Here is a 24687-nt window from a genome sequence, read left to right as displayed (position 1 = left end):
TGGAGAGCGGTCTGTGTGACAGCTCTCCAGCGACCAAACAGCGACGCTGCAGCGATCGGCATCGCTGTCGCTATCGCTGCAGCGTCGCTTAATGTGACGGTACCTTTAGAGGCGCAGAAGGGGACAAGTATCATTGCAGGCCTATGCTGGTCCCTATGGCAGAGAGCCCACCTTTCTACCCAGTTAGTTCTTCTCTTTTCCATTAGGTCTATAACATCACGTGATTAATAACTGAAGAGCTGAATCCTTCGAAGCTCTATGTAGGAACAGGAGGTCTCGCTTCCCTGCATGAGTCATCCCCCTCTTCAACTGCTGACCCAGCTGCTCCTTTCCTCCCCCTCCTGTTAGGGACTTGTCAGTGACATAGAATTGTAGTTCTGATGATGACTCCTGCATGAAAAACAGTCTTTCTGTTTAGACTGTGTTTCACCGAAAAAAGCACTAGCCTGATTTTACAGGATTTTTGCAGTATGCTTGAAATACAGCCGCAGGTTTTTGCTATGTAACATGATGACAGCATGCTGTAGGGGTAAAACAGATTTCAGCAATGTCTCTCCTTAAGCTCTGTGGTTTTCTTTGCTTGCTATGATTGTTTTAGCACCAGGAGCTTATCATTGCTGGGACACAAAAGCGTGTGTCTGGTAGTCCTCTGTCTATGGACATTGTATATACAGAGCCTAGTGTGGGCGGAGTTAGCTTCCTCAGCTCTGCTTCATGCTAAATCTAAAAGCTCTGTGTCAGAACAGCTGCACCCGGTGATCTAAGTAATACATCGTTGGATTCAGCTTCTCTTAGCTGACATCAGGCTGCTGTCGGTTGAGATGGCAAAAACCTGCTCACCCATTCCCTTTAATGAATTAGGCTCATCTTACTCCAGTGGCCCCGTTCATTCAGACTGGCCAGCACAGCTCCATCTTAATGAATCGGGGCCATTGTTCTCGTTAGCACATCATCCAATGTAAACAGGAGATGTGCTGCCGATAACATATGTATGGGGACAGAATGATCTACTAGTGATCGCTGTAATCCCGTCATTCATCCTCAGCCGATGACAAGAGGAGATTGTTGTACATGGAAATAGGATTTCCAGAAATTCATGCTGATGTCCCAGAATGCGATCACATGTTTGTTTGTTTTTTCCCAAGAATAAATGTGCATTGTTGTTCATGGGGGGGAAAAAAATAAGCCATCCTTGGAAAATTAAGCCCTAACCCATCTTTCGGAGAAAAAAAAATATATAAGACCCTGTCTTACTTTCAGAGAAACATGTAGATAGAGCTTAGAAGGATTCAGCTCATCAGTCATTAATCACGTGATGTCATAGACCTAATGGAAAAGAGAAGAAGCTACGAAAAAGACAGATAAGCGTTCCATACGCTACGTTCAGACCGTCAGAATGAGCTCACTGATGAATTATCAGTTACTTCATTCTGCAGCAAAAAGGCTATAGAAGGCAAAATTTTTAACAGCGCCCAATTCTAAAAAAAGATTCTTAGCCTAAAATTAAATCAAGCCCTTCACGCCACAGGACTTACAATTACATCATATGATGTATCCCTGACTGTGACACATGTTCACTCACTGAGCCCGCATCGATTTTATCAGCCATCATGTGCCTTTAACAACCGCCGGTGAAAAGGAGCTTTGAGCTGTTAAATGCCGCTATCCATCTGTGACGGTGGCATTTAACATGTCAGCACAAGGGTGCAGCGTTACACGTGGAGAATGATATTGTCAGGTCAGTGTTACCATATAGTGAACGTGGTAAATAACAATCCCAAAAAACAATTGTAGAATTCCACTGATTTTACAATGTCACTGCAGTTTCCAGTGCATTACATGATGATAAAATGAATGGTGTCATTCAATAGTGCTACTCGTCCCACAAGTACCAAGCCCTCATACGGCTATGGGGACAGAAGAATAGAAAAGTTATGGCTCTTGGGAAAAGGAGAGGAAAAACGGAAAATCATTCAGTCATGAAAGGGTTAGGTTAAAAAAAATTAATTATCCCTAAAGATGGACCACCCCTGTGTATGCGTACTCCCTTGCGGCAGCTGAGAGATAGTGGGTACAGTTGCTCAGATGCCTAGCAAAGGTCATCTTTATTACAATTGCCCAGAAATAGTGCCACACCTGTCCACAGGTTGTGTCTGGTATTGCAGCTCACTTAAAGACAATACTGTGCACAACCCATAGACAGTCGGGATGCTGTGTGTATATATATATATATATATATATATATATATATATATATATATATATATATATATATATATATATATATATATATATATATATATTTTTCTACTCTTTCAAGCAGCTGATTGGCCGAGGTGCTAAGAGTTTACCCCCTTCCCCCATGGATTTGATTTTGATTATCCTAAGGAGTCCTGGTGACTAGGAGGTTAATGTACACAGGTTATCGCAGATGTGTCCACCACTGACTGTTCTTCCGTCTTCCAGGTGTGACTTTACCGGTGTTTGAACATTACCAAGAAGGGGGCGATAGTGAGTATAAGATTACATCTTCTCTGTACACTCACTAGTGGTAAAACCTCCATTATTTCATCCTCCACTCCGACCCATCGATGAACACTTTCCTAATGCTTTGTATCCCATCAGGTTACGAATTAACGGGTCTGGCGAGAGGTGGAGAACAGCTCGCTAAACTGAAGAGGAACTATGCAAAGGCGGTGGAGCTGCTGGTGGAGCTGGCCTCATTGCAGGTATGGCTGGGCGCTCAGCGGTATACGGGATAGACATCAAGCTGCCACGTCTCCTATTCGAGATGTTGTAGGAAGAAGGATTTCCATCATATGTTATCAAATATTGCGAGGATATGCCATCTCTTATGATCTGTGGGGTCTCAGAGGTGGACCCCCACTGTTCATTAAATGATGACATATCCTAGAATATCCTCAGAGCGAAGGGTTCGCAGCGCTGATTTAGATCCATGTCACTCCTTGCAAGTGGGCAAAACGTTTGGATTATAGCAGGGGTCTTTTGAGGCTGCTCGTGGTGCAACGGAGCTCTTGGGACAGCAGAGAGCAGCCCGAAGGAGGGCCATACCAGCGCCCCTTATTTCTCTATCATTGGGGGACACAAGAAACCAATGAAGGCTCAGAGAAAGATTTTATGGTAGGTACCCAAAATCTTCATTTATGTCACTCCAGATCACAGTATGTCACAGGTGGTAGGTGAATATGGAGAGAAGGATTTTTTTCTTAACCATTTCCTGACATGCGGCGTATATGTATGCCAAAGCCAGAGGTGACTTCCTTCAAACCACCATAAATACAAGGCGTGAGCGAAATCCACTTTCCTCTGTACATTTTGAACTCTAAATTAATAAGATTGGTTTTACGAGCACTCAGGACATAAATACAGCACAGCCTTATATGGTGTACTCAGGACTTCTGCTTTATTAAAGGGTTGTCCACTACTTTCAATTATCCCCCCAATGTATCCCCCCGGGGCCCCTGATGAATTGTGTAAATACCTTGCGTTGCCTTTTTCCCCTGTGAGCGGCGCTATGCTGGTGGCTGAGTCTGGGTCACGTGACCCCCAGGCTTCAGCCGCCTCTCATTTCTGCCGACGTCACGTCAATTTCCAGACTCTGGAAATTGACGTGACGTCAGTAACAGGCGTGTCCCAGCCGCACAGTCAGCAGTCACTCAAGAGTGACTGGGCTGTGGGCGGGACTGTGCTGTGCTGGGGGCGGGCGGGGCTTTGCTGGGGGCGGGCGGGGCTGTGCACTGCAGGTGTCTGGTGCTGGGATGGGATCTGCTTGCCGAGATGTGCTGCGGCTGATCCCGTGGCTGCGGCCGGTGCCCTGGCGGCTGGTGCGTCGGCGGCCGGTGCCCTGGCGGCTGGTGCGTCGGCGGCCGGTGCCCTGGCGGCTGGTGCGTCGGCGGCCGGTGCCGTGGCGGCGGCTGCGGCCGGTGCCGTGGCGGCGGCTGCCGGTGCTGAAGGTGGCTGTGCGGTGGTGGTGGCGGCGGCGTCTCTGTGTGCAAGCATGTCCGATGGGACTACAAGTCCCATCGGGCTCTGCCTGCTACAGTGACAGTGAGTGACACATTAGCCAATGATGGGACAGTAGTAGTCCCATCATGCGGCTAATGTGTTGAATGTAAAAAAAAAAAAACACATATCCAGTACATACATACATAGAACACATACAGGACATGCTCCATGCGACGACATGCGGCATGCGACGACATGCGCCATGCGCCGACATGCTGCATGCGCCGACATGCGCCATGTGACGACATGCTGCATGCGACGACATGCTGCATGCGACGACATGTGCCATGCGACGACATGCTGCATGCGACGGCATGCGACGACATGCGCATACAGTACATACATACAGTACATACATACAGACATACAGTACATAAAACATAGAGTACATACTCACCATCACTTGTCACTTTGATCCCCGAAGCCATTGTCATCTGTAAAAAATATATTAAAATAATAAACAAACACTATACTCCCTGATCCGCAGAAATCCAATTAAAACGAGTGTCCCACGACGATCTCCCGTGGAGAGCAGGAGCATCAGCTGACGCAACCACTCTCCAGGGGCTCCAGGAACACAATGAGGGGAGGAAGGTATCCTTCCACAATGTATTCCCCACAATGTATTCCTACGCCCCTGTGAGAAAATAGTCCCTAGTCTCACTTTATGGCATGCTGTATGAGAAAGTTCCCACGCAGCTTTTTGCCATAAAGTGAGACCAGTGAACTTTAGTAACCTCAGTGATGCACTGCAGGAGCCATTGCCTCCTGTCAGTGTGTCACTGAGGGTCCTATAGAGCAGTGACATCACCCGATGTCACTGTTCTATAGGGGAGATCGTCGTGGGACACTCGTTATTAATTGGACTACGGCGGACAGGTAGTATACGGTTTATTATGTTACGTTTTTTGCAGGCGCTGAAGTATGGTAAGTATGGTTAAATGAAGAATATTAAAATACTTTTTCCTAATGTGTGCGTGTTTTATTAACCCTTTTTTAGTATTGGATTAATAACGGATAGGCGTCTTATTGACGCCTCTCCGTTATTAACCCGGCTTAATGTCACCTTACAATAGCAAGGTGACATTAACCCCTTATTACCCCATATCCCACCGCTACACGGGAGTGGGAAGAGAGTGGCTAAGGCTGGTTTCACACTTGCGTTTTTATCTGCACGCGTTTTTTAAAAAAACGCATGTGTGAAAAAACGCATGTAAACGTGGTAAAACGCTGCGTTTTTTAGACGCATGCGTTTTTGCATGTAGAAAAAAAATGCGGCGTTTTGCCGCGTTTACATGCGTTTTTTTCATGCGTTTGCGGTTTTAAAACGCATGCTGAGAAGTGTGTGACAGCTGCCAATCATCAAAATCCACATGAAAACCCACTATAAATAGAAATAGCTAGGGGTAGGGTTAGGGCCTAACCCTAACCCTAAACGTGACAGAAATACGTGACACTTACATACGTGGCACTTACATACGTGGCACTTACATACGTGGCACTTACATACGTGGCACTTACATACGTGGCACTTACATACGTGGCACTTATACGTGGCACTTATATACGTGGCACTTATATACGTGGCACTGAAATATCGTGGCACTATGACTGTCAGAAAATGTTCATTAAACGGTTAGGGGTGAGGTTAGGGGTAGGGTTAGGGTTTGGATCCCTTTATCACCCTGATGGTGGGTGGTTTTTCAGTGTTTTTTCTGTTTTTTTCTATAAAAAACGCCGCTAAAAATTACTACAGGTTGCATTTCTGCAAATGAACGCGCGCGTTCAAAAACACATACGTTTCCGAAAACGCGTCAAAATGCATGCGAAAAAACGCATGCGTTTTTAATGTCAAGTATAGAAAAAAACGCATGCGTTTTTTAGCGCTAAAACGCAGCGTCCAAAAACGCAAGTGTGAAACCAGCCTCAGTGCCGGAATTGGCGCATCAGATGTGCCATTTCTGGGGTGGCTGCGGACTGGTATTTGTAGCAGGGGGGGGACCAATATCCATGACCCCTCTCTAGGCTATGAATATCAGCCCGCAGCTGTCTGCATAGCCTTTCTGGCTATAAAATATAGGGGGACCCCACGTCATTTTTTTGGGGGGGGTTCCCCTATTTTAATAGCCAGTAAAGGCTACGCAGACAGCTGCGGGCTGATATTCATAGCAGGCTACAAATATTGGCCCCCGGCCGTCGGCTTTCCCCCTCTTGCGCAGAAAATTGCGTGGGAGCCCACGCCGTTTTTTTCAGTTTTTTATTAAATTAAACGCTCATTAAGGCCTGTTTCACACTTGCGTCGGCACGGGTCCATCGCTATGCGTTGGGCCGACGTACCGACGCACGTTGTGAAATTTGTGCACGTCGTGGGCAGCGGATGCAGTTTTTCAACGCATCCGCTGCCCATTCTGAAGTCCGGGGAGGAGGGTGCGGAGTTTTTGCCGCGCATGCGCGGTAGAAAATGGCAGACGTGACGGATGTGCCAACGGTCCGCCAAAACACGACGCATCCGTTGCACGATGGAGGCGACGTGTGGCCATCCGTCGCGATCCTTCACTAATACACGTCTATGGGTAAAAAACGCATCCTGCGAGCACATTTGCAGGATCCGTTTTTTTTCCCAAAAAGACGGATTGCGAAAAACGCAAGTGTGAAAGTAGCCTTATAGAAACATCGGCCTTTCTATTATATATCTATCTATAGATATATTTATCTATAGATATATCTGTAGATACATAGATGTATCTATCCATATATTTGGGTGCTTTCACACATCAGGTTTTTGCCGTGAGGCACAATCCGGCGAGTTTTGAAAAAAACGGATCCATTTTTTTCCGTCGGATCTGGTTTTTTCTCATAGAGTTTCATCCGTTTTTTGCCGGATCCGTCAAAAAAGCTGTTTCCGCCGGATGGAAAACACATACAGAGGAACGTTTTTTCTGTCCGGCGAAAAAACGCACAGCGACGGATTCGGCAAAAAAACGTATGAAACTGAGCTGTGAAATGATGAATCCGGCCTTGGAATCCGTTTTTTCATGCATGTTTCCATTCAAATCATGCACATTTTCCGTTTATTTACTTATTTCCAAAAACGGCATTAAAACCGCGCATAAACCGCACCAAAAAAAGTATCAAAACTGCACCGAAAACTGCATCAAAACCTGGTGCAGTTTTGGTGCGGTTTTGATACAGTTTTTGGTGCAATTTTGATGCAGTTCTTGGTGTGGTTTCGGTGCGGCTTTTTCCGCAGCATGTGCACAACAAGTCTGCGGCTCCCATAGACTTACATTGGTTGTGCACTACACTGCGGATTTGATGCAATTCAGTGCAGCAAAAAACCCTGCGGATCTGCAGTCAGATCCGCAACGGGTGCACACAGCCTTAGCATTTAGTGAACCTAGCCAAAAAGCCAAGCAAAAAACAAGTGTGGGATTGTACTTTTTTGCCATTTCATTGCACTTTGAATTTTTTTCACATTTTCTGTTACACGACATGGTAAAACCAATGGTGTTGTTCAAAAGTAGAACTTGTCCCGCAAAAGATAAGCCCTCACATGGCCATATTGACGGAAAAATTATGGCTCTGGGAAGAAGGGGAGCGATAAACGAAAACAAAAAAGCTCCAGGGGTGAAGGGGTTTAGAAACATGGATATGGACATACCTATGGAAATAGACATAGATATATAGATATATCTGTATCTATCTATCTATCTATCTATCTATCTATCTATCTATCTATCTGTGTGTAATGGAGTGTGCGTTGGACAAATGTAAAAGAGGAGGTTGGACAGAAATGACATCACAAATCTTTCTGAAGATAGAGGAGGGAGGGGTTGGGGTGTGTTTTGGAGTGGGTGTGCCAGGTGCAGAGTTACAGGCGAGTGCAATGCATCATGGAACTTGTAGTATTAGAGCACAATAACTCCGGAGAAAGGAAGTTGTTGATTAACCCATGAGAGCTGGATCCAGCACTGAAGATGTGCTGCTACAGCATGATAAAAGGTAATATTTCTAAAATATACACAGTAGATGTTTTCAGTGGCCCATAATAGCAAGATTTATGAAAAAAAAAAGGTTATAGTAGTGGACAACTTCTTTAAGAGTCGTGTTACAGACAGGAAAGTTCCCTCCGAAATAGGTAGCCAATAAGAACTTTAGGAGCCTGAGTAGAAATGTGACACTTCCCTGCCCAGCAGTATTATTGGATCACCAGGAAACAGAAGTAAAACAAGATGGAGACTAGGGTTGAGCGACCTTAACTTTTATAGGATCGGGTCGGGTTTCATGAGACCCGACTTTCTCAAAAGTCGGGTCGAGTGAAATCGGCCGATCCTATAAAAAAGTCGGGGTCGGCCGAAACCCGAAACCCAATGCACTGCAATGGGATACTATGGTTCCCAGGGTCTGAAGGAGAGGAAACTCTCCTTCAGGCCCTGGGATCCATATTTAAGTGTAAAATAAAGAATTAAAATAAAAAATATTGATATACTCACCTGTCTGGCAGCCCCTGCAACTTACCGAGGGAACCGGCGGCCTGCTTTGGTTAAAATGAGCGCGTCCAGGGCCTTCCGTGACGTCACGGCTTGTGATTGGTCGCGACGGCCCATGTGACCACCACGCGACCAATCACAAGCCGCGGACGTCATTCTTTAGAATTCTAGGAATTTAGGACCTGAGAATGACGTCCGCGGCTTCTGATGGGCCGTCGCGACCAATCACAAGCCGTGACGTCATCTTAAGGTCCTTCACGCGCTGATTCTTAGGAAGGAAGGCTGCCGGAAAGAAGCAGGGCGTGTCCGAGGGTGAGTATATTCCTATTAGGTATATACTCACCCTCGGCTTCTTTCCGGCAGCCTTCCTTCCTAAGAATCAGCGCGTGAAGGACCTTAAGATGACGTCACGGCCTGTGATTGGTCGCGACGGCCCATGTGACCGCCACGCGACCAATCACAAGCCGCGGACATCATTCTTTAGAATTCTAGGAATTTAGGACCTGAGAATGACGTCCACGGCTTGTGATTGGTCGCGTGGCGGTCACATGGGCCGTCGCGACCAATCACAAGCCGCGGACGTCACCGCAGGCCATTCAAGCGCTGATTCTTAGGAAGGAAGGCTGCCGGTTAGTACCAGGGAGCGTCAGAGGGTGAGTATATCAATATTTTTTATTTTGATTCTTTATTTTACACTTAAATATGGATTCCGATACCGATTCCCGATATCGCAAACATATCATAACTCTGTATCGGAATTCCGATCCCAGATTCAGAAGATCGCCGACCTCATGGCCGACCCCACACAGTGGTCGGGTCGGGTTTCATGAAACCCAACTTTGCCAAAAGTCGGCGACTTCTGAAAATGGCCGACCCGTTTCGCTCAACCCTAATGGAGACCACAGACACCAAAGCCGCATCATCAGCTGATGTCAGCTATGATATACATCGGCCATGATCAGGATTGGGACTGGTCATGGCTGTTTATATTAGATACTGCTGTCAATAGTCAACTCCGTATCTAGATGGTTAGTTGAAGGAGGGGACTTCATCTCTAAGCCTATCGCCACCCTGCAGTCACTGGGTGCCTGTAAGCCTGTGCCAAGGGTCTAAAAGGCGAAGTGTCGGGGTAAGGGCGCAGTTAGACAGCCGTATAAATCAGACCGAGATTGGAAGGCCATGCTCAAACTGGCCGGCGGCCCTCCCAATCCAAGCATTGACCACTTCATATATTTTAATGCAGCCTTCAGGCTCGGGTCAGAAGATTGCAGGTCTGATCTATGCGTTGTGTTCCCATCTCAGTCCAATTTATACAGTTGTCTGATCGCGACCTGAAACTGCCAGGTCTGATATCCTGCAGTACAGAAGTGTTACATACAGAAGAGCCAGAGATATGGACAAGGCTAAAGACCATAATCCCAAAAATATGGGGAACACGTATACAAAACATGGAGTGTATGAACCCCAAGGTGGATGCAAAAATAATGTACTGGCCTATTATACTAAAATTATATTTAATTGTGAAGATCAACATTTATGAATAGGCGACAATTGCATATCGTAAAGAAGCTGCAGGAGCAGGTCAATTGGTGAGGACACAAATGTGACCACAAGATAGTCATAATAGTATTGTAAGTACTTGGACGGCAGACAGTTATTACATGTAAGTGTCATAGATAGCTGACAGTAAATGGCAATCTATGGAAATATACATATACTTCTATGGCCTCAGTGTTACTCTGTAGTAATACTCAATAATGGCCATTAGATGGCACCAAATGCATATACAGTATAGCATCCAGTGACTCAATTGCGTCCATTAGGTGTATAGGGTCCAGTGACCCCACAATGGAGTGCAGAAGATATATAGGGTCCAGTGACCCCACAATGGAGTACAGAAGATATATAGGGTCCAGTGATGCCACAATGGAGTACCGAAGATATATAGGGTCCAGTGATGCCACAATGGAGTACAGAGGATATATAGGGTCCAGTGACCCCACAATGGAGTACAGAAGATATATAGGTCTACAGAAGATATATAGGGTCCAGTGTCGCCACAATGGAGTAAAGAAGACATATAGGGTCCAGTGACCCCACAATGGAGTAAAGAAGATATATAGGGTCCAGTGACCCCACAATGGAGTACAGAAGATGTATAGGGTCAAGTGATGCCACAATGGAGTACAGAAGATATATAGGGTCAAGTGATGCCACAATGGAGTACAGAAGATATATAGGGTCCAGTGATGCCACAATGGAGTACAGAAGATATATAGGGTCCAGTGATGCCACAATGGAGTACAGAAGATATATAGGGTCCAGTGATGCCACAATGGAGTACAGAAGATATATAGGGTCCAGTGACCCCACAATGGAGTACAGAAGATATATAGGTCTACAGAAGATATATAGGGTCCAGTGTCGCCACAATGGAGTAAAGAAGACATATAGGGTCCAGTGACCCCACAATGGAGTACAGAAGATATATAGGGTCAAGTGATGCCACAATGGAGTACAGAAGATATATAGGGTTCAGTGACGCCACAATGGAGTACAGAAGATATATAGGGTCCAGTGACACCACAATGGAGTACAGAAGATATATAGGGTCAAGTGATGCCACAATGGAGTACAGAAGATATATAGGGTCCAGTGACCCCACAATGGAGTACAGAAGATATATAGGGTCAAGTGATGCCACAATGGAGTACAGAAGATATATAGGGTCAAGTGATGCCACAATGGAGTACAGAAGATATATAGGGTCCAGTGTCGCCACAATGGAGTACAGAAGATATATAGGGTCCAGTGTCGCCACAATGGAGTAAAGACATATAGGGTCCAGTGACCCCACAATGGAGTACAGAAGATATATAGGGTCAAGTGATGCCACAATGGAGTACAGAAGATATATAGGGTCCAGTGACCCCACAATGGAGTACAGAAGATATATAGGGTCAAGTGATGCCACAATGGAGTACAGAAGATATATAGGGTCAAGTGACACCACAATGGAGTACAGAAGATATATAGGGTCCAGTGACCCCACAATGGAGTACAGAAGATATATAGGGTCAAGTGATGCCACAATGGAGTACAGAAGATATATAGGGTCCAGTGACCCCACAATGGAGTACAGAAGATATATAGGGTCCAGTGACCCCACAATGGAGTACAGAAGATATATAGGGTCAAGTGATGCCACAATGGAGTACAGAAGATATATAGGGTCCAGTGTCGCCACAATGGAGTACAGAAGATATATAGGGTCCAGTGACCCCACAATGGAGTACAGAAGTTATATAGGGTCCAGTGACGTCACAAGATGGGAATACCTTTTTAAAGTGAGTCTGTGCAAAAAATGACTGTTCAAACCTAGCACTGATGCCAGTGCACCCTTGGTGTGACCGAGCAGTCCAGTAACCAAGCACTGATGCCCGCGCACCCTTGGTGTGGTCGAGTAGTCCAGTAACCAAGCACTGATGCCCGCCCACCCTTGGTGTGGTCGAGTAGTCCAGTAACCAAGCACTGATGCTGGTGCACCCTTGGTGTGGTCGAGCAGTCCAGTAACCAAGCACTGATGCCTGTGCACCCTTAGTGTGGTCGAGCAGTCCAGTAACCAAGCACTGATGCCTGTGCACCCTTGGTGTGGTCGAGTAGTCCAGTAACCAAGCACTGATGCTGGTGCACCCTTGGTGTGGTCGAGTAGTCCAGTAACCAAGCACTGATGCCGGTGCACCCTTGGTGTGGTCGAGCAGTCCAGTAACCAAGCACTGATGCCTGTGCACCCTTGGTGTGGTCGAGTAGTCCAGTAACCAAGCACTGATGCTGGTGCACCCTTGGTGTGGTCGAGTAGTCCAGTAACCAAGCACTGATGCTGGTGCACCCTTTGCATGGTCGAGCGGTACAGTTGCACTTTCCCAGCTACTTGTTTTCCATCTGTCACCACCCTTCTCTTGCCTCCTGAAAAGCCAGAGCTGTCAATTGAGGAAGAGCGTGAATGGGCACAGATGATGCAAAGCAATTAGTTGGAAAGGTGTACTGAAATGTTTGGCCAAACCAGAAGTGCGCCGAGCGTCTGTGCTTTGTCTGAACTGTCTTTAACCTGATGGCGGTATTACATTTTGTATGTAACTTGCACCTTGCAATGAACAACTAATACAGCCACTGAAGGTCTGCAACAAGGCTCCAGCAATCCACCTTGCATCCATTCTGTATGTATAGTACATTTTAATGTGTATATTCAGGTTTCTAATTCGGAAATGTGTTTTTTGTTCTATAAAGTTTATTAGCTTTGTTACTTACATGCTGAACACACACTGTTCATTTCAATGTGAGCAAGATTAGGAGGAGACTTGCGTTACTGTGGCCATTTACTCTCTCCCTGCTGGCGTCAGATGCATTATCAAATAGAGTAAAAGTAGCTTTTGTTTACATGGTTTTATTTATTATAAGTAATGATAAGAAAATTGTAATATGTCTTAATAACGAAAGGCTTCTTAATTAATTTACCATCTTTTCTCCACCTCCCCGTCTTCTGCACTGAATATTTACTTTGAACTCCCGCCCAAATGCATCTTGTGCTCAGTAAGGGATCTCCGTGCCTTCGAAAGTTCTAAAGAGAGACATACAGAGATTCAGCAGCTGCCTTTTGATGAGTGTTTTCGCAGTGCTGGATTCACAGCTACACTGCGCTGTACTGTTGAATAATGTGCTCCATGCTGCTGCTTCTCAACATGTAATAAATAGAGCTAGGAGATCAGATATCTCTCATCTCTGCATGTGCTGTCTATAGGAGGCAGCGAGTCTCTTCACACATCTCTGTGCTACTTCATTTAGCTCCCAGTTTTTCTTTTTCTTTTTTTCCGTCATCCTCTTTTTCTCTCTCCGCATAAAAACATATCACATAGTTGTAGAACTTTCTATTGATATGTGATTAATCTTTGCTTATTAAAGAGTGGAAAACCTCCTATCAGCTGTGTAACCTGTCCACTTGTTCTTTCCACCGTTCACTCTCGCAGACTTCATTTGTCACATTGGATGAAGCCATTAAAATCACAAACCGACGTGTTAACGCTATAGAGCACGGTAAGGAAAGCAAAACCCGTTTTATTGTTTGTTTTTCTGCTCCCCTTCTCCATACTTTGGTCTGTTTAGTAAAAGCTTGGTTCACCGTGTCCTACCCCATGTGGTGTGTATGGGTGCCAAGTTAGTGATCATTTATTATTACGCATTTCTTTTACAGAACCTTCATATTCTGTAGATCTTTACATACATTATCATCACTGTCCCCACTGGGACTCACAATCTAAATTCCCTATCAGTATGTCTTTGGAGTGTGGGAGGAAACCGGAGAACCCGGAGGAAATCCACGTAAACACGGGGAGAACATACAAACTCTTTGCAGATGTTGTCCTTGGTGGGATTTGAAACCAGGAACCCAGCGCTGCAAAGCAAGTGCTGACCACTGAGCCCCTGTGGTGCTGTACGAATAGTACAGTGCTAACCACTGAGCCTCCATGCTGCTTTATATATAGTACAGTGCTAATCACTGAGCCACCTTGCTGCTCTGATTAGCACAGTGCTAACCAATGAGACACTGTGCTGCGCTATGAATAGTACAGTGCTAACCACTGAGCCACCGTGCTACTCTATGAATAGCACAGTGCTAACCACTGAGACACCGTGATGCTCTATGAATAGTAGTGCTAACCATTGAGCCCCCGTGCTGCTTTGAGTAGCACAGTGCTAACCAATGAGACACTGTGCTGCTCTATGAATAGTACAGTGCTAACCACTGAGCCCCGGTGCTACTCTATGAAGTGCTAACCACTGAGACACCCTGCTGCTCTATGAATAGCACAGTGCTAACCACTGAGACACCGTGCTGCTCTATGAATAGTACAGTGCTAACCACTGAGCCACCGTGCTGCTCTATGAATAGCACAGTGCTAACCACTGAGACACTGCTGCTCTATGAATAGTACAGTGCTAACCACTGAGCCCCCGTGCTTCTCTATGAATAGCAGTGCTAACAACTGAGCCACCGTGCTGCTCTGAGTAGAGTGCTAACCACTACGACACCATGCTCCTCTATGAATAGTACAGTGCTAACCACTGAGACACCGTGCTGCTCTATGAATATTACAGTGCTAACCACTGAGACACCGGGCTGCTCTATGAATAGCACAGTGCTAACCACTGAGACACCGTGCTGTTCTATGAATAGTACAGTGCTAGCCACTGAGCCACCATGCTGTTCCATGAATAGTACAGGGCTAACCACTGAGGCACCGGGCTGCTCTATGAATAGCACAGTGCTAACCACTGAGCCACCGTGCTGCTCTATGAATAGAGAGATAACCACTGAGACACCGTGATGCTCTATGAATAGTACATTGCTAACCACTGAGCCCCAGGCTGCTTTATGAATAGCACAGTGCTAACCACTGAGCCACCGTGCTGCTCTATGAATAGAGTGCTAACCACTGAGACACCGTGCTCCTCTATGAATAGTACAGTGCTAACCAATGAGACACCGTGCTGCTCTATGAATAGTACAGTGCTAACCACTGAGACACCGGGCTGCTCTATGAATAGCACAGTGCTAACCACTGAGACACCGTGCTGTTCTATGAATAGTACAGTGCTAACCACTGAGCCACCATGCTGTTCCATGAATAGTACAGGGCTAACCACTGAGGCACCGGGCTGCTCTATGAATAGCACAGTGCTAACCACTGAGCCACCGTGCTGCTCTATGAATAGAGAGCTAACCACTGAGACACCGTGCTGCTCTATGAATAGTACATTGCTAACCACTGAGCCCCAGGCTGCTCTATGAATAGCACAGTGCTAACCACTGAGCCACCGTGCTGCTCTATGAATAGCACAGTGCTAACCACTGAGACACTGCTGCTCTATGAATAGTACAGTGCTAACCACTGAGCCCCCGTGCTTCTCTATGAATAGCAGTGCTAACAACTGAGCCACCATGCTGCTCTGAGTAGAGTGCTAACCACTACGACACCATGCTCCTCTATGAATAGTACAGTGCTAACCACTGAGACACCGTGCTGCTCTATGAATAGTACAGTGCTAACCACTGAGACACCGTGCTGCTCTATGAATAGTACAGTGCTAACCACTGAGACACCGGGCTGCTCTATGAATAGCACAGTGCTAACCACTGAGACACCGTGCTGTTCTATGAATAGTACAGTGCTAACCACTGAGCCACCATGCTGTTCCATGAATAGTACAGGGCTAACCACTGAGGCACCGGGCTGCTCTATGAATAGCACAGTGCTAACCACTGAGCCACCGTGCTGCTCTATGAATAGAGAGCTAACCACTGAGACACCGTGCTGCTCTATGAATAGTACATTGCTAACCACTGTGCCCCAGGCTGCTCTATGAATAGCACAGTGCTAACCACTGAGCCACCGTGCTGCTCTATGAATAGAGTGCTAACCACTGAGACACCGGGCTGCTCTATGAATAGCACAGTGCTAACCACTGAGCCACCGGGCTGCTCTATGAATAGCACAGTGCTAACCACTGAGCCACCGGGCTGCTCTATGAATAGTACAGTGCTAACCACTGAGCCACCGGGCTGCTCTATGAATAGCACAGTGCTAACCACTGAGCCACCGTGCTGCTCTATGAATAGAGTGCTAACCACTGAGACACCGTGCTGCTCTATGAATAGTACAGTGCTAACCACTGAGGCACCGTGCTGCTCTATGAATAGTACAGTGCTAACCACTGAGGCACCGTGCTGCTCTATGAATAGAGTGCTAACCACTGAGACACCGTGCTGCTCTATGAATAGTACAGTGCTAACCACTGAGCCACAGTGCTGCTCTATGAATAGTACAGTGCTAACCACTGAGCCACAGTGCTGCTCTATGAATAGTACAGTGCTAACCACTGAGTGACCTTATTACTGAATGCGGGGAGTTACTGCAGGATGATCTCGTCGCCATGTGCACTTGTGTCTAACAATGGCCGCTACATACATAATGTGACCAAATTATAGGCCATCTTTACAGTGTCGCCCCCTTACCCGCACTCATGGGCTGCGGATTGGCTGTCTTGGCAGCCGTGAGCCCCCTGAAGCCCCCATATTACTACAGCAGATTTTGTCATCACTGAGTTCAGGATTTTCTAATATTATATAGAGATTTATTCCGTACAGTGAAAGACAAAATAAAAAAATTAGAAAGGGTGTCAGCTTTTTGGTGATTTCCCCCCTCACAAAATGAAATGACACAACGGGGCGCTATTACTTTCCCAGCCGTCTCACATGTGGTGGGGTTTGCACTGTTGGATTTGTACCACCAGTTGGAAATAATGGGGCTGAGCACTTCTGCCACTTCTTTGTAGAAATGAGTGGGGATCTCCACATCTGCACCCCCACTACATGGTAATAGAAGTTTGGTGACATGATGGGGAACCTTCAAGGAGCAGAATCATAAGAATATTCGCACAGAGATCTGCAATTTTCCAGCTTTGTGTTTGGCTGTTGATCAGGTTTTTCTCTTCCCTCCATAGTGATTATCCCTAGAATTGAGCGCACCCTGTCTTACATCATTACTGAACTGGACGAGCGCGAGAGAGAAGAGTTCTACAGGTACATACAACTTCTACTTTCGGCGTCAAAGTGAAACTGTATGAGCTTTACTCCCTCTCCCCAGGTCCGGCACGGCCACTGCTCCCGGTGTCTGCAGCACTGATGTTGATAGCTCTTCAGCCAATCGGTGAGCTCGGGCAGAGCTCCCCTATTGGAGGCAGCACTATTTATTGACGTGACGTCAGCGCTGTAGACGATAACACTCCGGGAGCAGTGAGACTCTAGACTGGACCTGGGGAGGGCGAGTAAACATGGCACTGTTCAAAAAATAAAAAATAAATAAAAAAAAAAAATCTGTTGCTGGATACAGGAGTTTTCTAAAAATAGAAAACCCCTTTAAGTGCACAGTCATAGGTTTTACTACTACTACTGCACCCAGCTTTTCCCAAACATAGAAGGCCACAATTACAGTTCTGTTTTCCCCCAGTTAGAACTGAAATGACTGCAGATTTTCCTTCCGGATTTATCATTCTCATCCACATGCTGAGAGTAATCTCAGGCAGGAATTCCCCTGCGGTACAAATTTTCCATGTCTATCGCTCTTCCAGGGGCTCCATCTTAATCCCCCTAATAACGGGATTCAGCCATAGAGTCGCATTGGTGTAATTCCAATGGATTAAGCTTGTAGGGTTTGTTTGTTTGTTCTGCATTCTTCCATCTTTTCAGATGGGCACAAAAATATAGACCATGTCCTATAGATGGGGAAATCATCATATTCCACCATGTTCTTGTCTATAATCCAGATTAAAAAAGATCCAGGAGAAGAAGAAAATTATCAAAGAAAAGGCGGAGAAGGCGCGCGCAGCGTGGGATAGTTCCAGGGGCTCGGAGCCGGTCAATCTGCTGGCTGAAGATCGCGATGAAGACCTCCTGTTCGACTAGTCGGGGGGACGGAGCGGAACACACCGTTGTAATATAATATCATGTATTGTGCGGACCACCCTCGGTTGTCACGGCAGCACTGTGAGCAGAGCGTGGAGCCGTGGTCCTCAGTGCAATGTTAGTTGTAGCTCGATCCTAAAATGCGTAGACGCCTCCGTGAGCCTTTTTAAGTTATTGTACTTTGTGTCCAAATTGTGATTGTTCCTTGGATGACAGTAAATCCGTGCAGGCATGTCCAGTCACCGGGGTCCTTGTCCTGTTTATTCAGTGACTCGCCAAACTGTTCACCCCACGTGGCGTCCGGCTGGGAAGGGGGTCTTCAATGGGTTACATCTATTAGGCCTCATTCAGACGCCCGTATTCTGTAACCTTGAGGTTCGTTCTCTTTTATGGAGCATGTTCACATGTCTGCAAAAAAAAATAAAAACTCTGGCATGTCCCTTCATTGATCCACGTCATGGATCAAACTCGCCCATTCACATCACGGCCAGCACATGGGCCACCTCTGAGTGCTCTCCGTGCTTTGCAGTTTATTGGGTAACAAAGGGTGGTTGTTGTTTATTTATTTTTGTTGTTTGTATTTTTTACTTTTATATTTTTTTTCACATATGCGTAAAAATGGATGCTGCACTGATTGCGCACGCTGATGGGAATCGGTCTATTTTTTTCACGTAAGAATGAGGCTTTTTCTCTGCGACTTCTAACATCGTGCCACATGAACGAATTCTCACATTACAGTATGTCTTCTTGCCATAAGATAAAAATATTCTGTATTTTCTGGTGAAAAAGGTAGGTGAGGTTTCTTCAAATCTCATTCACAATTTGCGAAATATATCCGCAACATAAATGGATAGGATCTGCAGAATGTCACTTTATGCTGTTCATGTAGGTGCGAATTTAACCCTTTGCAGCCAACACCTAAACTTTCTTCGCAGTGCTATCTAGTATATACTATACCTCCAAAATTGAGGCAGTTGATCAAGTTGTGTTAGCCCGTCTGCCAGCAATAAGGTGATCTCTGCAGATGGAGACAGGCATCTCTCTCCAGGGCATGGGTCTACACATCCATGGGCAGGATCCAGCTCTAATTACAGACAGGAGGCGTTCTCAGCCAAGATGGAGGCCGTCACTAGCCCAAATTGTGCAGTTCAACAAACTAAATTGAGGAGCACCTTGTAGAACAATTAGGTAAGTGTACAGGATGCTGTGACGGCTGCACAAGTTCCACCACACTGAGTGAGTGAAGGTAGAGCTGAACATTGTATATATGTATTTTGGAGTGTGTAGATTATGCCTATACGTTTGAGGCATAGAGCGCATATTTGATCAACTTGCCTATCTGCCAGCAGCCAACTGGGAGCCTAAACTAAACAGACTTCTCTCCTGGGCCGAACCCTACAGATTTAAAGGGCAGGTAGGCACCTCTATCTTCCCGTGTGGGCCAGCACTGTGGCACAGAGAGGTTTCCTTTTATTCTTTTTAAGTTCCTCAAAGCACGTCATCTTAAGCATTCTCCTCTAAGCGCTGTTTCCCTTGTGTGGTTCGTACTAGAGGATAGACTCGGCAAGAATCTCGTAGAACAGAAGGGGAGGATGAAACTCGGCACAAACACCCAGTAAATAAAATTCAAAAATCTATTAAGCGAAAAGCATGATTAAAAACAAAGCCTGACGCGTTTCTGGCACGTCAGTGTCCTTAGTCATAGGATACATAGTAATGGCAATATGGTTATAGATAGAGAGAGAAAGAAACGCACAAGTGTGGTGGTGATTGGATTGAATAACGTGGTGTATGGACTGATGTGCAACTGGATGTGCGGAGTTGTCAGCCTTAGGCTATGTGCACACGTTGCGGATTAGCCTTAGGAATTTCTGGTGCGGATTATGCCTCTCCTGGCAGAAAAACACAGCTGCGGATTTGTCGCGTTTTTTTGTGCGGATCCGCAGTGTTTTTTTGCTGCGGATTTACTGCGTTTTTTACCCCTGCTGATTTCTATAATGGAATGGGTACAAAAACGCTGCAGATCTGCAACAAAGAAGTGACATGCTACTTCTTTTAATCCGCAGCGTTTCCGCACCTGATTTTCCACAACGTGTGCACAGCTTTTTTTTTTTTTTCTCATTGATTGTACTGTAAATCAATTGCGGATCTGCCGCGCTTCTGCACCGCAAAAAACGCTGCGGATCCGCAGAGAATCCGCAACATGTGCACATACCCTTAAGCAGAAGCAGGTGTTCAAGGAATGCAAGATGTAGTAAAACGAAATTAAGTCAAATATTTTAGTTTGGAAATATTACTTGCATTTACTATTGAAAAGTATGACTATTAATGTCAATGAATGTAAAAGAGATGCTTTTTCTGGTTCATGCCACTTGGATATTTGGTATCCAAATGGAGAATCCAGAAGGCTTCCCACAACATGAGTTATTTTTGCCAGTTTCCTCCTCACTTAGGTTTAATAATTCTTTCAGCCCCCAAAAAAGAAAAACTGGAAAGATCATTCTGATAAAGTAAAGTAAAATGAAATGTTACAGCCCCTGAGCATGTGCTGTTTTTAGGCTACGTTCACATTTGCGTTGTGCGCCGCAGCGTCGGCGCCGCAACGCACAACGCAAACAAAAACGCAGTTGCGTTTTGAACAAAAAACGCAGCGTTTTGCGCCGCATGCGCCCCCCCCAAAGTCTAGACGATGTTTGGCATTTTTATTAGAAAACGCATGCGTCGTACAACGCACCACGACGCAAGTACTTGCGTCGTCTGCGTTGTCAATACAAATCAATGGTAAAAAAGGCGCATCGACGACGCAAAAGCGACGCAAACACGACGCATGCGTTTTTTAAAAAGTCGGCGCCGCACAAAAAATGCAACATGTTGCGTTTGCTGCGCCCTGACAGGTGCGCCCTAACGCCGCATGCGGCGTATGACGCACCAAAACGCATGACAACGCATGTACATGCGGCGCCATGCGGCCCCAATGTTAAAGATAGGGCCGCACGACGCATGCGTTTTGTTGCGGTGACGACGCTGCGGCGCACAACGCAAATGTGAACGTAGCCTAACTCTTTATATTGGCAATGTACTCTGCAATTCTTTTCTTAACTTTCTTGTGGTGCAGCCTGTGTATCTGATCTTGCAGATGCTGCATTCTATACAATAAACTTGGTAATCGGTATCGCAATTAATAAATGAGTTAATGATGTGTGAGGAACCTTGTGGTGGAGTTTCGTGCTGAGGAGCATTGATCCGGAGAGAGCACATTGTCAAGCGACATGCCTCTCCTAGCCACACATCTTACTCCATTATTAAGGATCTGTCATCCTGATTTACTATCGGAAAATATTTTAATATAATTTTTTTAATTTCATTACACTGAGTACTGTAAGGAGTGGAGAAGGTAATCGCAGCTTCAGTTCTTTGAATATTAGTAGATGACAATTTTATTTTGGTTTCATGAAGTACAGCTTTGCGTGTTTTTTTTATTGTGAACTTTTTTTTTAAAAGCTGGAATGATATTGAAATTTTTGAGACATCTTTCTCGTAGTATTTCTTTGATGATGAGACTTTCTGATAGAAAGGATTGGTCATCAGTGCTTTTACGTCTAGCTCTGATGAATTCACCATGTGGAATCACTTTAACCCCTTTCTGCCATCGGATGGTGTCACAGGGTCCTTCTCCGGTACCGCATCAGCAGAGCCAGCGAAGAGTGAACAATCCCAAGACCTTTATTTAGGCAAAAATACAAAAGGTCCATATACGATCCACCACACAAAGGATAAAATAGTCCAGAACACGAATGCAGTTCAGTAACAGGATTAAAGTCCAACAATCCAGCAGACAGAGGATAGCATAGTCCATATACTCTTCTTTCTCTCTGAGATGCTGTGAACCCATCATCATTCCACACAGGACTGATCTGTGTCTCACCTCACTGATATTTACAAGTCCCCCTCCTCATTCTCATTCAGGAGGGGGAAGGTCTCAGGGGGCTCATTGTTTCAACAAGCTAGGTCAACATGTCATTAGCATATTAGCAAACAATACAGTACTCTGAGGGCTGATATCAGATGGCAGCAACAACCATTCATCAATTAAGGTACCGTCACATTAAGCGACGCTGCAGCGATATCGACAACGATGCCGATCGCAGCGTCGCTGTGTGGTCGCTGGAGAGCTGTCACAGACAGCACTCCAGCGACCAACGATGCCGAAGTCCCCGGGTAACCAGGGTAAACATCGGGTTACTAAGCGCAGGGCCGCGCTTAGTAACCCGATGTTTACCCTGGTTACCAGTGTAAATGTAAAAAAAACCAAACACTACATACTTACATTTCGGTGCCTGTCGCGTCCCTCGCCTTCAGCTTCCCTGCACTGTGTAAGCGCCGGCCCTAAAGCACAGCGGTGACGTCACCGCTGTGCTTTGCTTTACGGCCGACACTGACACATTCAGTGCAGGAAGCTCTGAGCAGCAGCGCGGACCCGGGGGACGTGACAGACATCAGAGGGTGAGTATGTAGTGTTTTTTTTTTTTTTACTTTTACAATGGTAACCAGGGTAAATATCGGGTTACTAAGCGCGGCCGATACACGCCGATCTGACGACCAAATAAAGTTCTGGACTTTCAGCAACGACCAGCGATATCACAGCAGGATCCAGATCGCTGCTGCGTGTCAAACACAACGATATTGCTATCCAGGACGCTGCAACGTCACGGATCGTTGTCGTTCTCGTTGCAAAGTCGTTTAGTGTGAAGGTACCTGTAGCAAATAACTCCTTCTACAAGAGAAACATGAAAATAAGTAAAATAGAAATACACACACAAATGATACCCACATAGCATATCACACTATGACAGATGGGATAGTACGTCCGATGGCAGAACACCCGCTTTGATGTGGGCTCTGGTGGAGAGCCCGCATCAAAGCTGGGACATGTCAGCTGTTTTGAACAGCTGACATGTGCGCGCAATAGGCACGGGCGGAATCGTGATCCGCCCACGCCTATTAACTAGTTAAATGCCGCTGACAAACTCTGACAGCGGCATTTAACAAACGTTTCCGGCTGGAAATGCGCGCATCGGTGCGTCAGCATGACAACCAGAGGTCTCCTTGAGATCTCTATGGTTGTTGATGGCAGATTGCTATGATCACCACCCTGTGGTCGGCGCTCATGGCAATGCTGTAATTCTACTACATAGGGGCGATCTGAGCATCGCCTCTATGTAGCAGAGGCAATCGAGTTATGGCAGCTTCTAGCCTCCCACTGAGGCTATTGAAGCATGCCAAAATTAAAAAAAAGTTTTTAAAAATATGAAAAAAAGTTTAAAATACCCCATTCAAAATAAAACAAAAAAAAATCAAACCTACACATATTTGGTATCGCCGCGTTCAGAATCGCCCAATCTATCAATAAAAAAAAAAGGATTAACCTGATCGCTAAACTGCGCAGCGAGAAAAAAAGTCTAAGTGTCAGAATTACGTTTTTTTGGTCGCCACGATATTGCATTAAAATGCAATAACAGGCGATGAAAAGAATGTATCCACACCAAAATGGTATCATTAAAATCATCAGCTCAGCACGCAAAAAATAAGCCCTCACCTGACCCGAGATCATGAAAAATGGAGACGCTACAGATATCGGAATATTGCACTATTTTTTTAAAAAAAAATTTAACCCCTTCACCCCGAAGCCTGTTTTCACCTAAGTGACAGGGCCAATTTTTACAATTCTGACCACTGTCACTTTATGAGGTCATAACTCTGAAACGCTTCAACGGATCCTGGTGATTCTGACATTGTTTTCTCGTGACATATTGTACTTCATGATAGTGGTAAAACTTCTTCGATATGACTTGCATTTATTTGTGAAAAAAACAAAAATTTTCAAACTTTTAGTTTTTATGCCCTTAAATTAGAGAGTTATATCACATAATATAGTTAATAAACAACATTTCCCACATGTCTGCTTTACATCAGCACAATTTTGGAAACATAATTTTTTTTTGTTAGGGAATTATAAGGGTTAAAAGTTGACCAGCGATTTCTCATTTTTGCAACAAAATTTGCAAAACCATTTTTTTTACGGACCACCTCACATTTGAAGTGACTTTGAGGGGTCTATATGACAGAAAATGCCCAAAAGTGACACCATTCTAAAAACTGCACCCCTCAAGGTACTCAAAACCACATTCAAAAAGTTTATTAACCCCTCAGGTGCTTCACAGGAATTTTTGGAATGTTTAAAGAAAATTGAACATTTAACTTTTTTTTCACAAAATTTTTACTTCAGATCCAATTTGTTTTATTTTACCAAGGGTAACAGGAGAAATTGGACCACAAAAGTCGTTGTACAATTTGTCCTGAGTACGCTGATACCCCACATGTTGGGGTAAACCATTGATTGGGCACATGGCAGAGCTCGGAAGGGAAGGAGCGCCATTTGACTTTTCAATGCAAGATTTGCTGGAATTGAGATCGGAACCCATGTCGCGATTGGAGAGCCCCTGACGTGCCTAAACAGTGGAAACCCCCACAAGTGACACCATTTTGGAAAGTAGACCCTCTAAGGAACTAATCTAGATGTGTGGTGAGCACTTTGAACCTCCCAAGTGCTTCACAGAAGTTTATAATGTAGAGCCGTAAAAAAAAATTCAT

At 45.4% G+C, this 24687-nt stretch overlaps 1 protein-coding gene across 1 annotated transcript in view; it reads left to right on the top strand.

The window, feature by feature from the left end:
- The window catches only part of ATP6V1D (ATPase H+ transporting V1 subunit D), a 32519-nt gene extending 14241 nt beyond the window's left edge, over positions 1 to 18278 (top strand). Inside the window, exons 5-9 of the mRNA XM_077260618.1 lie at positions 2467 to 2511; positions 2626 to 2729; positions 13541 to 13607; positions 17076 to 17154; positions 17898 to 18278. Of these exons, the coding sequence (XP_077116733.1) occupies positions 2467 to 2511; positions 2626 to 2729; positions 13541 to 13607; positions 17076 to 17154; positions 17898 to 18036 (434 nt within the window). The 3' untranslated portion in view covers positions 18037 to 18278. The remainder of the gene's footprint in view (positions 1 to 2466; positions 2512 to 2625; positions 2730 to 13540; positions 13608 to 17075; positions 17155 to 17897) is intronic.
- Positions 18279 to 24687: the final 6409 nt, after the last annotated feature.

Source organism: Ranitomeya variabilis, chromosome 1, assembly GCF_051348905.1.
Source record: "Ranitomeya variabilis isolate aRanVar5 chromosome 1, aRanVar5.hap1, whole genome shotgun sequence".
Taxonomy (NCBI): domain Eukaryota; kingdom Metazoa; phylum Chordata; class Amphibia; order Anura; family Dendrobatidae; genus Ranitomeya; species Ranitomeya variabilis.
Note: the sequence above shows the minus strand (reverse complement) of the source record. Positions and strands in the feature narration are given on the sequence as shown.